Raw genomic sequence first — 16,513 nt, 5'->3', positions numbered from 1 at the left:
TTTTCATCATGTAACATGCAGTTCAAGAAGAAAGTCTATAGATGAGAAAAATCCAGTTGCATAAACTCAGTTAATTAGATTACACGCAGAATTTTAGGCCTTCTTGACCAACACCATTTCAGACGTAATTGTTGCTCGAACATCGGCTGTTGAGATAAAGAAAACAAAAAAATGTTTAGTAAAACTATATCAGTACAAATCCAATGTATCGTATGTACTAATATGAAAGATAATATATAGTCTGTATTGATATCAAAGACAATATAGGCAGCAAGTGTGAATTTTTCCTGGGGATAGGGGAGAAAGAATATTTCCCACACACTCCCCACGTGTCGAAGAAGGCGACTAAAGGAGACGGGAGAGAGGGGCTGGAAACCCTCCCCTCCTTGTATCTTAACTTTTTAAAATGGGAAACAGAAGAAGGAGTCACGCGGGAAGTGCTCATCCCCATCGAAGGCTCAGACTGAGGTGTTTAAATGTGCGTTGATGTAACTAAGATGAGAAAAAAGGAGAGATAGGTAGTATGTTTGAGGAAAGGAACCTGGATGTTTTGGCTCTGAGTGAAACGAAGCTGAAGAGTAAAGGGGAAGAGTGGTTTGGGAATGTCTTGGGAGTAAAGTCAGGGGGTAGTAAGAGGACAAGAGCAAGCGAAGGAGTGGCACTACTCCTGAAACAGGAGTTGTGGGAGTATGTGATAGAGTGTAAGAAAGTAAACTCTAGATTGATATGGGTAAAACTGAAAGTGGATGGAGAAAGATGGGTGATTATTGGTGCATATGCACCTGGGCAACACCACCACCACAACCACCAACACCACCACCATCACCATCACCACCAACACCACCATCACCAACACCACCACCATCACCAACGCCACCACCACCACCATCACCAACACCACCATCACCATCACCAACGCCACCACCACCACCATCACCAACACCACCATCACCATCACCAACGCCACCACCACCACCATCACCAAGACCACCATCACCATCACCACCACCACCACCACCATCACCATCACCACCACCATCACCATCACCATCACCATCACCAACACCACCACCACCACCACCACCACCACAACCACCACCACAAAAAAAAAGTCAAAACATTTGTGAACTTCGCAACCAGGTGCGTGCAGAAGTCTTCTTAACTGGCTCTCCCCTTTCTTCAAGAACCTCATTAGTTCCTTGTTACTTATGTAAACATTCTGTTTAACATTATACCATAAGAAAACAGAAAGTAGAACCAAGAAAGGTATCCTAAATATATCTTTCTCTTACGCCTCCGAGACTATTATCATCTTATTATCAAATCTCTTGCAGATATCGTGTCCACAATACTTATTATAACAATCACAACAGATACTAATGACAGAACATGAGGATAAAAGACAAGTGAAAATGATCATAAATGTGAGAGATTCGCTTGGTGCGGGGAACGTAGTGACCCCGTCCAATATATGGTGGTAATGGTCACGCCCGTTCATGCTTCAGATCAAAGACATTGGTCACCTTAAGTGTGGGAGCCAACCTGACTACACGGCTCCCTTTTCTAATGCCCGCAGGAGCAGACCTATGGGGAAAATATGCATTATATCAAGAGTGAATGAGAAGACAAGAGCTACTTCTCACAACTGACGACCTATGAATTTATGGACATTTTGTTGTTATTGTGGGTTGCTGGCGAAGTACACAAACTTTTCTTGTGTTTAAAGTGGGTTTGAGAACCTCTAGTGATACACACATTCTATTGTACTACTGAAGTATGGGTTGGTACGTCTGTAGTCTTCCTGCTTATCAAATTTATGTAAATATCTCCTTTTGTCACGTAAAACTGCAGGCTCCCAAACCCCAACACTTTCCATATTAGTGAAACGTACACTGGAAAGCCCGCAGACATTTATATTACCGCGAAAGGCAGGCAGCCAACTTAAAAAGCTGGCAGACAAGTGACACAGCAGGCAAGCAGGCAAGCAGGCAAAAAGAAAAGTTGACAAATGGGCAGGGAGGCAGACACGCAGAAAAAAAGGCAGGAAGGCAAGCAATCAGAATCAAGCAATCAGAAGCAATCAGAAAATAAACAAAAACGCAGGCAAGCAGATAGGCAAGAAAAGAAAATAAAAAACAAGCAAGCATACAATGGTGTCTTAGTAACACCTCTTCTTTATATATCAACTGACCGTTGTACGTCATCTATCTCGTTCTTGTATCTCCCCTGACCACGTGATCATTACACAAAAGTGCACTTGGGAATTTTTATTCATATATATATTTATTGGAAAGGCTCACAATTTTGCGCGTGATCAAGTATATTCATAAGAATCCACGGGAAAAATGCACTCTTAGGAATTATATATATATATATATATATATATATATATATATATATATATATATATATATATATATATATATATATCCCTGGGGATAGGGGAGAAAGAATACTTCCCACGTATTCCCTGCGTGTCGTAGAAGGCGACTAAAAGGGGAGGGAGCGGGGGGCTGGAAATCCTCCCCTCTCACTTTTTTTTTTAATTTTCCAAAAGAGGGAACAGAGAAGGGGCCCAGGTGAGGATATTCCCTCAAGGGCCCAGTCCTCTGTTCTCAACGCTACCTCGCTAATGCGGGAAATGGTGAATAGTATGAAAGAAAGAAAAAGATATATATATATATATATATATATATATATATATATATATATATATATATATATATATATATATATATATATATATATTATATATATATATATTAATATATATATATATATTAATATATATATATATATATTAATGAAAAATTTTTTAAAATATCATTCACCATAAATCATCAAATACTGAGTAACACTGTTAGCAGTGTGAGTGGCAACACAACATGGTGCATAGGTGACATATGATGGGTGGCACCCTGCTTGTCCTGTTTCTTTATCTCTAATATGTACACGAATCAGTCAAACTCTCTCCAGCCTTCATGTTAGTCTTCAGATCATAAGTGATAATCATAAAAGTGAATAGTATTTAGCCTCATACAGCACAAAATCCATCTCAACAATAAATGATTTCTTATATACATATATATATATATATATATATATATATATATATATATATATATATATATATATATATATATATATATATATATATATATATATATATATATCTATATATATATATATCCCTGGGGATAGGGGAGAAAGAATACTTCCCACGTATTCCCTGCGTGTCATAGAAGGCGACTAAAAGGGAAGGGAGCGGGGGGCTGGAAATCCTCCCCTCTCGTTTTTTTTTAATTTCCCAAAAGAAGGGACAGAGAAGGGGGAAGGTGAGGATATTCCCTCAAAGGTCCAGTCGTCTGTTCTTAACGCAACCTCGCTAATGCGGGAGATGGCGAATAGTATGAAAAAAAAAAAAAGAAATATATATATATATATATATATATATATATATATATATATATATATATATATATATATATATATATATATATATATATATATATATATATATATATATTTTGGAAAGGATCAATATTTTGTGCGTAATCAAGACATTCCTATGAGTCCACGGGGAAAATGAAACACGATAAGTTCCCAAGCGTACTTTCGTGTTATAATCACATCATCAGGGGAGACACAAGAGAGACAGAAATATAACCGTCAGTTGATATACAACGAAAAAACGTAGCTAGGACGCTATTTGGTAAACATGCGATTGTCCAAGACAGACTTATCATGTTTCATTTTCCCCATGGACTCATTAATACATACATACATATATATATATATATATACATATATATATATATATATATATATATATATATATATATATATATATATATATATATATATATATATATATATATATATATATTTATATATATATATTTTCTTTTTTTTTTTTACCGGTCTCCCGCGTTTGCGAGGTAGCGCAAGGAAACAGACGAAAGAAATGGCCCAACCCACCCCCATACACATGTATATACATACGTCCACACACGCAAATATACATACCTACACAGCTTTCCTTGGTTTACCCCAGATGCTTCACATGCCCTGATTCAATCCACTGACAGCACGTCAACCCCGGTATACCACATCGATCCAATTCACTCTATTCCTTGCCCTCCTTTCACCCTCCTGCATGTTCAGGCCCCGATCACACAATATCTTATTCACTCCATCTTTCCACCTCCAATTTGGTCTCCCACTTCTCCTCGTTCCCTCCACCTTTGATACATATATCCTCTTGGTCAATCTTTCCTCACTCATTCTTTCCATGTGCCCAAACCATTTCAAAACACCCTCTTCTGCTCTCTCAACCACACTCTTTTTATTTCCACACATCTCTCTTACCCTTACGTTACTTACTCGATCAAACCACCTCACACCGCACATTGTCCTCAATCATCTCATTTCCAGCACATCCATCCTCCTGCGCACAACTCTATCCATAGCCCACGCCTCGCAACCATACAACATTGTTGGAACCATTATTCCTTCAAACATACCCATTTTTGCTTTCCGAGATAATGTTCTCGACTTCCACACATTTTTCAAGGCTCCCAGGATTTTCGCCCCATCCCCCACCCTATGATCCACTTCCGCTTCCATGGTTCCATCCGCTGCCAGATCCACTCCCAGATATCTAAAACACTTTACTTCCTCCAGTTTTTCTCCATTCAAACTTACCTCCCAATTGACTTGATCCTCAACCCTACTGTACCTAATAGCCTTGCTCTTATTCACATTTACTCTTAACTTTCTTCTTTCACACACTTTACCAAACTCAGACACCAGCTTCTGCAGTTTCTCACATGAATCAGCCACCAGCGCTGTATCATCAGTGAACAACAAGTGACTCACTTCCCAAGCTCTCTCATCCCCAACAGACTTCATACTTGTCCCTCTTTTCAAAACTCTTGCATTCACCTCCCTAACAACCCCATCCATAAACAAATTAAACAACCATGGACACATCACACACCCCTGCCTCAAACCTACATTCACTGAGAACCAATCACTTTCCTCTCTTCCTACACGTACACATGCCTTACATCCTCGATAAAAACTTTTCACTGCTTCTAACAACGTGCCTCCCACACCATATACTCTTAATACCTTCCACAGAGCATCTCTATCAACTCTATCATATGCCTTCTCCAGATCCATAAATGCTACATACAAATCCATTTGCTTTTCTAAGTATTTCTCACATACATTCTTCAAAGCAAACACCTGATCCACACATCCTCTACCACTTCTGAAACCATATATATATATATATATATATATATATATTATCCCTGGGGTATAGGGGAGAAAGAATACTTCCCACGTATTCCCTGCGTGTCGTAGAAGGCGACTAAAAGGGAAGGGAGCGGGGGGCTGGAAATCCTCTCCTCTCAGTTTTTTTTTTAATTTTCCAAAGGAAGGGACAGAGGGGGCCAGGTGAGGATATTCCCTCTGAGTTCCAGTCCTCTGTACTTAACACAACCTCGCTAATGCGGGAGATGGCGAATAGTAAGAAAAAAGAATATATATATATATATATATATATATATATATATATATATATATATATATATATATATATATATATATATATATATATATATTTCTTTTTCTTTCATACTATTCGCCCTTTCCCGCATTAGCGAGGTTGCGTTAAGAACAGAGGACTGGGCCTTTGAGGGAATATCTTCACCTGGCCCCCTTCTCTGTTCCTTCTTTTGGAAAATTAAAAAAAAGAAAAAAAACAATATATATATATATATATATATATATATATATATATATATATATATATATATATATATATATATATATATACCTATATATATATATATATATATATATATATATATATATATATATATATATATATATATATATATATATATATATATATATATATATATATATATATATATATATATATATACCTATATATATATATATATATATATATATATATATATATATATATATATATATATATATATATATATATATATATATATATATATATATATGTATATATATATATATATATATATGAATCATATGACGACGTGAGACAAACACAAGTTCCTTTGGTATGGTTAAAGCAGCTGGTGATTACTTCAAATGATGTTGAGGGAAAACAAAGAGAAAACTATGAGAATAACCTTTATTTTAATGAGCTATCAAGAAATAATCTTGAATATGATAAACTTATGTCGGAGTTTAGTGAAGCTTGGGCTGAATCTATGATATTTTGTTTGGAAAACGCAGCTGATGGATTCTTCTCTGTTCCTGAAACAGTAGGTAAATCATCTTGTCCCAAATGGTGCCGAACAACCCTGTATGAGTAACGACCCTATATGAGTGGCTCATAGAAGACGTCACTGCCTATCCAGCCAAGCCGAGTGGGAGAGCTATAACCAGGAGGCCACACCTGTGAAGGTGTCATCTGGTACGTCCGGCTGGCCGGCGGTGGCAAGATTTGGCTGGAATCAAGAACAAATACCTAACTAAGGCTGTTTACCCAGGCCACCTCCCCTGCCTGCCTGCCCGACCACACCTGGGAAACATAAGGAATAAGCGGAGATGCAGAACCTGCACCACGACAGAGGTGAGCTGTCTCCAGTCGCCATGGTAACTTGAGGAGAGAATGTTCGTGACCGGTGTTGGGAGGAGACCATATGCTGTTCACCAACCTTACGTATACAAGAGGTGTGGGGGCGGGTCGTTAACACAGCTCAGTAAACAATCAACAGTGGCGGTTATAGGTAGTTAGCTAAGAGTTCAATTGTAGCACTTAATCACCTGTTGTCACTGTTAGATTCGTGTGGTCCTCGACTAACCATCACTCGATGTCGTTGTTAGAGTTGCCAGGTTACGGGCCCTTACCTGTAGACAGTCCGCTGTCTGATCTTGTCTTACAGGTCAAATATTGTTTAGAGACTCGTCAAGTACTTGTCTGGCTCGGTCTCTTATGATAAGGAGTCTGCAATATGTATGCAGGTATGTTTAGCGTTAAACTTTCTGGTTATTGACCGTCCGTTATCAAGCCAGAATCTGTACCTTACGGCAAAACATAAGAATCACGATATTTGCAACATGATAACATGTTTGACTTAATGACCATCAGCAGGTAAGGTCATCAAGACGCACCATACATACGTCAGACAGTAACATCAGTTGTATAACAGGATGTATATATGTTGGTGGATTTAAGGGATATCACCTAAAGGTCATGAAGCCAGAATATGAACCATAAGTTCAACATAAAATGATCATCCAGGTCCAGCAGGTAACTGGAATTCGTGAGGATTTTTGGAGGGTTTTCGTGTTGTTGTGAGGAAGAGAAAGAGAGAAAGAGATGGAAAGGAGGGAGGAGGGTAACAAGTCCTGGTGTTCAACCCAGGTGCTCCATTGTCAGTCAAGCCAAATATCCAGAGTAATAGTAAAGTGGGTTAGTTTTGGGGTTTTAGGTTCATCGACCGCCTGAGTCAGTAAGGTCAACAAGTTAGTCATAACCACCACTCAAATATTGTTAAACACCTTCACCTGTTGATGATGGGTGTACGGCCATACACACTCACTAAATATTTGACACATATACGTAATACTATTTTTCTTTTTTTCTTTTTTTTACTTTCCGCTCTATCAACTGCTGAGGTCATAACTGTGCTAAACGTCAAACTGTAACCACTATACAAATCATCCTGAACACATTTTCCAGGGGTTCAAGATCATTCTAAGACCATACACGTTCTCACTGCATATATGACCTTGTTCCTACGACCAATGTTTAAGTTTAACAGACAACGACCTATGGAAGGTCATTACGTCACTAATCCTTTATATGTTCCACTTTAAAGTTACCTAACAATCCTTTCCACGTATTATTGTTTAAATAGTTGGGACAGTGAAATATAGGAAGGTGTACGTTCAAGGAAGACATATGCAATGACAGACTTACGTACAGCGACGACAAGTAGGACAGACAAACCTGAGAAATGGTTGTTAGTGACGGTGTGAACAGCAGTATTATTATTACCACACATCACCAGCACACCTTTGATGGCACTCCTACACCTTCGTATTATTATTACCACACATCACCAGCACACCTTTGATGGCACTCCTACACCTTCGTATTATTATTACCACACATCACCAGCACACCTTTGATGTCGCTCCTACACCTTCGTATTATTATTACCACACATCACCAGCACACATTTGATGGCGCTCCTACACCTTCGTATTATTATTACCACACATCACCAGCACACCTTTGATGGCACTCCTACACCTTCGTATTATTATTACCACACATCACCAGCACACCTTTGATGACACTCCTACACCTTCGTATTATTATTACCACACATCACCAGCACACCTTTGATGGCACTCCTACACCTTCGTGTTATTATTACCACACATCACCAGCACACCTTTGATGTCGCTCCTACACCTTGGTGGCTGCTGCACTCCACACAGGAGCAGGGGATGATGGCACATATCTATGAAGCAAAAAGGTTTTCGATGAGACTGTGCTATTTCTTCCCTTCCCTGGTCGATGATACAGCCTTTCCCCAAGGTTACTTATCATTCCTGGTGTAACGACGTACGGGTTGAGCCCGGTAACACCTTCTGAATAATAGTATGTGACAGAGTGGAGTGACCAGGAAGAAAAGCGTGTTCTGCATGCACCTCAATTGACTGATTATATGATAAGAATAAAGAGAATTATACACATAAATGTCACTTGCAAGGATCAAGCCAGAGATGAAGCATAGATAACTAGAAGGGTTAAGGAAACAAAAATTGTAAAATACCTTTACCCGGGATCAGTAGCACCTGTGGCAATGGACACACCTTTGTAATGCTTGATCACTTACAACTGATCAACTTTAATACGAAAGTCTTAGGTATTGTCCCTCAGGAAATCTTTTTATAAATATCTATAAAACATATATATGTTAGATATACACTATCTCTAGAATATATATTTACCTGGGACGTGTAACACGTGTGTGGATAGACACAGCTTTGTAATGCATGATCCATTACACTAAATTATATCTTCACTATACCCTCTTCTTCACTACACAGTTACTTCTACCATACCATTGTACTCTCTGATGTTCACTAAAAATAATTTTTATCTTCACTACATAATCATTTCATATAAACTTTACTCTTTTATAACCCTTATCTCTACTACATTCGTATCTTCACTACATTCGTATCTTCACTACAACCTATCTTGACAATATCCTTATCATCACTATACTCTTCTTCACTACACTCTCATCTTAACATCATCTTTCTGTTTACCGAACTTAGTTCAAAGTCTGACTTGAACGTAGCTTTGTAAAGTTTGTGTTCCTCATTGTGTTACCTCCTTATTATCATTGTAAAGGCAATTGTCACTATTCCCTAACTAAACCCTCATCGTCACTACACTCTCATCATTATCATTACTTCTTGATGTTCAATACAAAATCTCAACATATATAGTTATCTTCACTACAGAATAATTTTCATTGCACCTTAATCTTCATTACTCCTTGTTTCAGCTACATCCGTATCTTCCATTCATTCTTATATCTTATATTAGTTACATCTTTAAAATATCTTTATGTCTTCTCTGTTCCGTCTTTTGAAAAATTGAAAATGAGAGTAAAGGATTTCCGGCCTTCTGCTCCCTACCCTTTTAGTCGCCTTGTACGACACGCAGGGAATACGTGGCAAGTATACTTTCTTCCCTATCCCCAGGGATAACAGCATCTGGTGTTCCCAGACGGTCACCCATCCAAGTACTGACCAGACCCAACGATGCTTAACTTGACTGATCGAACGATATATATATATATATATATATATATATATATATATATATATATATATATATATATATATATATACACACACACAAGACTGAAAACAATGAATTTCCCAAATAAAAAATGGAGGCGCCGGGGTTTGAACCCGGGTCCTCTCGCATGCCAAGCGAGTGCTCTACCACTGAGCTACGCCCCCAAGAACATATTTTGTGACATAGTATTATATGAAGTACTGAGATTACCACGGCAAAATAGTGTTTGACCGATCGTTGCCGACTTGCCGGCAAAATAACCACAGGGTAAATCTCCATGTTGCTGTCGTGTTTTCCTCTCAATTTTCCACGAAGAAATGTTTTACTTTTTTATTGTCGTTGCAATAGACTGGAACTAATAGACTGGAACTAAGCAATAGACTGGAACTAGAAGAACTAAGCTGACCTGGTATGAGGTCAGAGCCCTCATTATCATCCCTGCTAACTACCGGAAGCAGATTAAGTCGTTCCACAACCGATGTCCGGCCCATGTTAACCCTGATGTGCCCAGCAGTTGGAGGAGGATCGCCAGAAGCTTCTGGAAGATTTCAAGGACGTCTTGGTGGACCTGACCCTTTCAGATAAGGTCGAAAACCTCAATTCATTGTGAAGATCTTCACTATAACGTTGGACGAACATACTGAATGTTGCACACATGTGATGCGGACAAAATGAAAAAAGATAAAGACAAAAAATATGTCTGGTGTGGGTCTCGAACCCACGACCTTGAGTGTGTGAGACTCACGCTCTACCACTGAGCTAACCAGACAATAGAAAAATACGTCTGTTTCTTCAATTTGAATTAATGAAAATCTTTGCGAGGCAGCGTTAAGAAAAGAGAGATGTCTTTGACGAAATTTACTTGTTTGGCTCCTTCTTTTGTTCCTCAGTATCGAAAGTAAACATACTGAAGGATATATATATATATATATATATATATATATATATATATATATATATATATATATATATATATATATATATATATATATATGTTGAAAAGGATCGCAATTTTGCACGTGATCTAGTATATTCTTATGAGTTCACAGGGAAAATAAACACGCTAAGTTCCCAAGTGCACTTTCGTGTAAAACTCACATCATCAGGGGAGACACAAGAGAGAAATATAACAGTCAGTTGATATACAACGAAGAAACGTAGCTAGGACGCCATATGGTAAACATGTGATTGTCCAAGACAGACAACAAGCGTATCATAAACTTATTATGTGGACAAGAAGGTGAATTGTTTACAAATTTTATCAACATTAAAGTTATCCAATTTGTATAGACCATCACTAATATTAAGATTATAATTCTTTGTGTATTCAGTAATAGAAGATTCAATTATATTTTTCGTGGTACTTGAGTTAGAGTTAAAAACTGAGATGGCATTATTAACTCTAATTCCAGTATCACGAGAAATATCATTGAATCTTCTATCATTAAATACACAAAGAATTATAAACCTTAAAGCAACATGGCGGTCAAAAATAAGCTTTAGGAATGAAGTTTATGAATGGAATATCAGTGAGACGATCCAAATGACGAATGAATGAGAGCGTAGTCAACATACAATATAAAAGGACATATTATGAATGGCAGGCACCAGGCAAGTAACGGCCCAACTGAATGGAAGGATTTAAAAGTTCGCGTTATATGACGAATTTTGATAGATTATTCAAATTTCCATTCCAGTTATGAAACGTAATGGTTGTGTTCAGTTCTAGAGACAAAGTTTAAAGATTTGTGTTTCAAAGATGAACCACAAAGGATATCGTTAAATTAACTGACATTAAAATTTGTCAATTAAGTAAATCATTTTGTACAATAGCTGTAATTTGACAGAGTTAAAAGTTCGCAATTTCATTACAATTCTAATTCAAAAGTTTGAGATTCAATGATGGTTTGCACAAGCTTAACGTACATTCAAGTTTTGTGTTTATATGACGTATCTTAAAGGACTCTGGTAAAATAACGCAGCTGGAAGGTTTACGTTCAAATGACGGTGTTTAAATGTTGATTGATGAATGGTAGATTTAAATGGATAGATTTTAAGTTCGCGTTTTCATGAGCGACCTTAAACCTTGTGGTTGAATGTCACAGTTTAAAGGTTGGTATGTACAATGTTGAGCAGATGGCGGTAGTGTGTAGACACAGCCATACCAGGTCGTATTTATCATCATTAAAGTCACCTTCCTTACTTACTTATGGCGGCGATGAAATTCACTGGTTCTTGATTCTGCACCAATTAACCTATCAGATAATGGTACAATGTTTGCCTGGTGTTGCATATATCACGTCTGTTGTTGAAACACAAGAATGCCAGGTGACTTTGGGAGTGGATGATAATATAAAGATCAATATAAATGTGGGAAATCTTGAACCGCCATCACCAGACACAACACATGTTTGGATCTGGCGGGGGGAGGGACTTGCCTGTGACGTCACGATGCCCCGCCTCCAGCCTGGCGCCGCTCTGTGTGTGTGTGTGTGTGTGTGTGTGTGTGTAGCCCCTGGGTTCATGTTGGCTACAGCCACCCACCGGCCGGTGGTCAGGTCAGTGGGCGGTGTGTGTGTGTGTGTGTGTGTGTGTGTGTTAGCCCCTGGGTTCATGTTGGCCACAGCCACCCACCGGCCGGTGGTCAGGTCAGTGGGCGGTGTGTGTGTGTGTGTGTGTGTGTGTGTGTAGCCCCTGGGTTCATGTTGACCACAGCCACCCACTGGCCGGGCGGGCTGGCGGTAGTTTATAACTAAGACTGGTAGTTTCACATGCCACTTGGAGTGTCCCTCACTACAGAACTTGAGCAGCTCTTATCCTGAGGTGGAGCAGTTGATCCTCTCCACCAGGCTGGTACACTTGGTCTGCACCAGGTGGCTCCCTCCTGGTCATCCTGAGTGGTTGGTTGCTGTGTGGGATTTAATGACCACTGACTTTTGAAGGTCATTAGGCCAGCCATCATTTTATCATCTGATAAAACATGAAGCAACGTCAAATATTACATGATCCACCTAAACTATTGAGAATGATGAAGTCTGATATTGTTACGTTACGTCATCCAATCTTGCCACTCACATGTTACGGTAATCACGACTACATACATAGTGTTGTTACGACTGATATTACTGTATGTACTGTAGTAACGTACTGTGTTTATGTGGATAACATGTGGACGTCAGAGGAGGCAAGAGCATCATCAGAGACAAATTCTCTATTCTATGTTGTATCCTCAATTTTGTCTGCGGTGATCGACACACTTTATCCCCCAAGATATTATCTTGCTGTTTCTTTCCATCATTCTTTAGTATTAAAGATTTTGTTCTCTCAAGCAAGATAGAATTTATCAATAATTTTTAATGTCATCTTGGGTCCAGGTAATGTTAGGTAGCGGTCATACAAGTTGTCCATGACCTTCATCATGTGGGTTGGGAAGGAGTCAGGAGGTGTGGCGTTGTACTCGGTGTACCACTTGCCAAGTTGGTCAGTGTGTATACCATGGAAGTTGCAGGGGAATCATCAGTCTGTATGTTAACAATTAGGTTGAGCAAATAACACTTGGCCTCAGTGAAGGTAGAATGTTTTCCCACCAGACTGCATCCATTAATACGACTTAGATCAGAAGATCTAGCCTTAGGTAATTTGTTAGATCGAGATTATCAAAGCCTTTCATCATTTTTAATCTTTGTACTTCGTGACCATCTCTGTTTTAAGTTGTTACGTTGACGTATGATGAATCTAATATGAAGAACAAATTTAGGAGGAAACCTGGCAAAGCTACATATGAGTGATTTTACCGTTTGCAAGTAAACTACGATTTTGTAAACACGAATAGCATCTATGTTGTGTATAGAAAACGTAACTCCTTAGCTGCATTCTCTATGAATGTCATCAAAAGTAAAACATAGACAAGGGAAGGAATGAGGCTTGACGATACGAAACATCACTCAATCGTGTCCTGCCTGCCCAGACCCTCCCTCGCCACACCACTGGCCATAACTTCATCAACACATTGCTTACTCCGTCAAGGTCATCCACACATTTTGCCTGGCTTGAACAACCGCTTGGCATTCATGAACCGCTGAATGTTTACACTTTCTGATTATCTGTAGTAGCTGATGCAGTTGCAAGATAGACTATTAAACCATTTTCTTACAATACTCGCTGGTAAGGAGACAATTTTCACAAAACACAGAGGTAACACTGCCTAAGAAACGGGCTTAAGAACAATTGTACGAACATAGGGTCACATTGGTACATCCACAAGGCACCAGTGGTCTGGGTGGCCTGAAATAGATTTGGGAACAAGAAGGATGATGGGTGTAGGGAGTAAACCTACCACAGACCATCATTAATTATGAAGAGTTGACACTGGTTACCTCCAGCCATAATCTATAAATCAATAGACAAATGTTAATGCAAACAAAGCAAGAATTAAACAAGCAGGAAACACAATCCAATGTACCATTTTACGATAGTTATGTCAAGTTGTCGCATCTGTTAACTACCTGACGTGGTCTTACGTCTCACCTTTAGTAACGTCTGCGAATTTCGTTGTAGTGAAACTCATGCGACCCGAGAGTCAATGATAGTGATACACAAGAGAAAGAAATATAACTCCGAAGGTATAAAACAGTTGTGGACACACCAAACGCTTGACAAATATTCCTTAGTAGATGACAGAAAACACAAAGAGATCGTCCTTGTAAACTTATGATGAGGTTTGCTTGAAGAGCCTCCCTACGTCATCGTCGTCCACAGGCGCCCTTTGTTGGAGTGGGTGTGGCGTGGACACAGTACTGGGACCTTCATGATAAATTATCTACAACGTTCCAGGTGTCCACATATCAGGGATATGACTGTGTACAACGGTGGCTGGGGTTAAAGTCACTGGATCATATATAAAACATACAAAGGTTAACATTGATTCTCTTAAGATTTCAAGGCAATGAAAGGTTTGTGGTGCAGTCTTTATGACTGAAGGTCATATTTAGATAGAGATTTATCAAATGGATATTACATCAACGTCACAGTAGCCACTCCGGCCACTGTATTACTAACACAAGGGTTAACTGTAGTCATACAATACAAATACTAAAACTTAAGGTAGGTTTACACTTACGCACTTTTGTGTTACGGCCTGGTACGGCGTGGGCCGCACTAAAGACGCCAGCGAGGTGGCGCGGTGAGAGGCAAAATGACCGTTATTGGGCGGCGTCCCTTGTTTTCGTGCGGTGTGTTACGGCGTGTTGTTGCGGTAATGTTGCGGTGTCTTGCGCAGTGTCACGGCAGTGGCGCGGTGTTTGCGGCTTTTGATGGCGCGGTTTCATACGGCATGGCACGGCCTCTTGCCGTGGTTGCGGTGTGTCGCGGGTAGCTTGCGGTGTTGTTGCGGTTAGCTTGCGGTGTTGTTGCGGAGTGAGCGCATATGTGCATGAGACACGACGTGGAACGATGCATGATTGTTGCACATGCACCGTTCCAAACCGTGTCGGATATGAACCAAGGGTATATATAGAGGTCTGGCAAGCACATGCCTCATTCTTTTGCCAGCCAGCATACAGTATGGACATCCAGAGCCTCTCACCCCAGGAGACCCAGAGAATTTTGGCAGCTGTACTCTGTATTTGTGCAGTCCAGGTCGTCTACGAGTGGAGAAGAAGACGTACTGCAGTGCCACACCCACCGGAACGATTGCGAAGAAAGGACGGCAGTGCAGGGCGGTTATGGAGTCGGGAGTGGCTGACACGGCGACAATTATATGGAAACTACGACCAGCTGCTACAAGAATTGAACAAAGAGGACCCCGAAGGACACAAGAATTTCCTACGCATGTACCCAGAATTGTTCCTGGAGATGGTTGAGAGGCTGACGCCCATTCTGAAGAAGGAGGACACTAGAATGCGGAATGCACAAGAGGAGGAACTTAAGTTGGCGGTCACCCTCCGGCACCTGGCAACTGGGAACGACTATCCAAGTCTCCAATACAGCTTCATAGTCTCCAAGGCTTCCATATGCCGGTTTATCCCGATAGTCTGCGATGCCATTATCGACAGCTACAAACCAGAAGTGATGAAGTGCCCCAAGGCACCAGAAGAATGGAAGAACGTAGCACAACGATTCGCCTCAAAGTGGAACTACTTCAGTTGTGTGGGAGCCCTGGATGGGAAGCAGGTCGCAATCAAGAAACCCAGAGGTGGAGGCTCACTGTACTTCAATTACAAAAAGTTTCACAGCATCGTCCTCATGGCCCTCTCCGATGCAAATTACAAGTTCTTGTACATCGACGTCGGTACAGAAGGAGGCGCTGGGGATGGAGGTACCTGGCAGATGTGCACCCTGGCCAGGGCCATTAATAACAACCGTGCACACTTCCCTCATGACACAACTCTGCCCAACGACGACGAACCCATCCCCTACCACATAGTCGCCGACGATGCCTTCGCTCTCAAGACGTGGACGATGAAACCCTACTCCCACCAATCACAAGATCCCACCGAACGACTATACAGCTACAGACTATCTCGCGCTCGTCGTGTGGTGGAAAACGCATTCGGGCTGCTACAGATGAGATGGCGAATCTTCGAAGGACGATGCAACAAGATGTCCCTGTTTGCAAGAAGCTAA

At 40.0% G+C, this 16,513-nt stretch overlaps 1 protein-coding gene across 1 annotated transcript; it reads left to right on the top strand.

The window, feature by feature from the left end:
- Positions 1–15,451: 15,451 nt before the first annotated feature.
- On the top strand, positions 15,452–16,513 carry LOC139766730 (putative nuclease HARBI1). Its single transcript, XM_071695650.1, has one exon. The coding sequence runs from the start codon at positions 15,452–15,454 to the stop codon at positions 16,511–16,513; it is 1,062 nt and encodes a 353-aa protein (XP_071551751.1).

This window comes from Panulirus ornatus, chromosome 58 (genome assembly GCF_036320965.1).
Source record: "Panulirus ornatus isolate Po-2019 chromosome 58, ASM3632096v1, whole genome shotgun sequence".
NCBI lineage: Eukaryota > Metazoa > Arthropoda > Malacostraca > Decapoda > Palinuridae > Panulirus > Panulirus ornatus.
This window is presented reverse-complemented; position numbering and strand designations above follow the sequence as displayed.

Excerpts from the sequence above, each read along its gene's own strand:
- LOC139766730 (XM_071695650.1), top strand. The coding sequence starts at position 15,452 with ATGGACATCCAGAGCCTCTCACCCCAGGAGACCCAGAGAATTTTGGCA.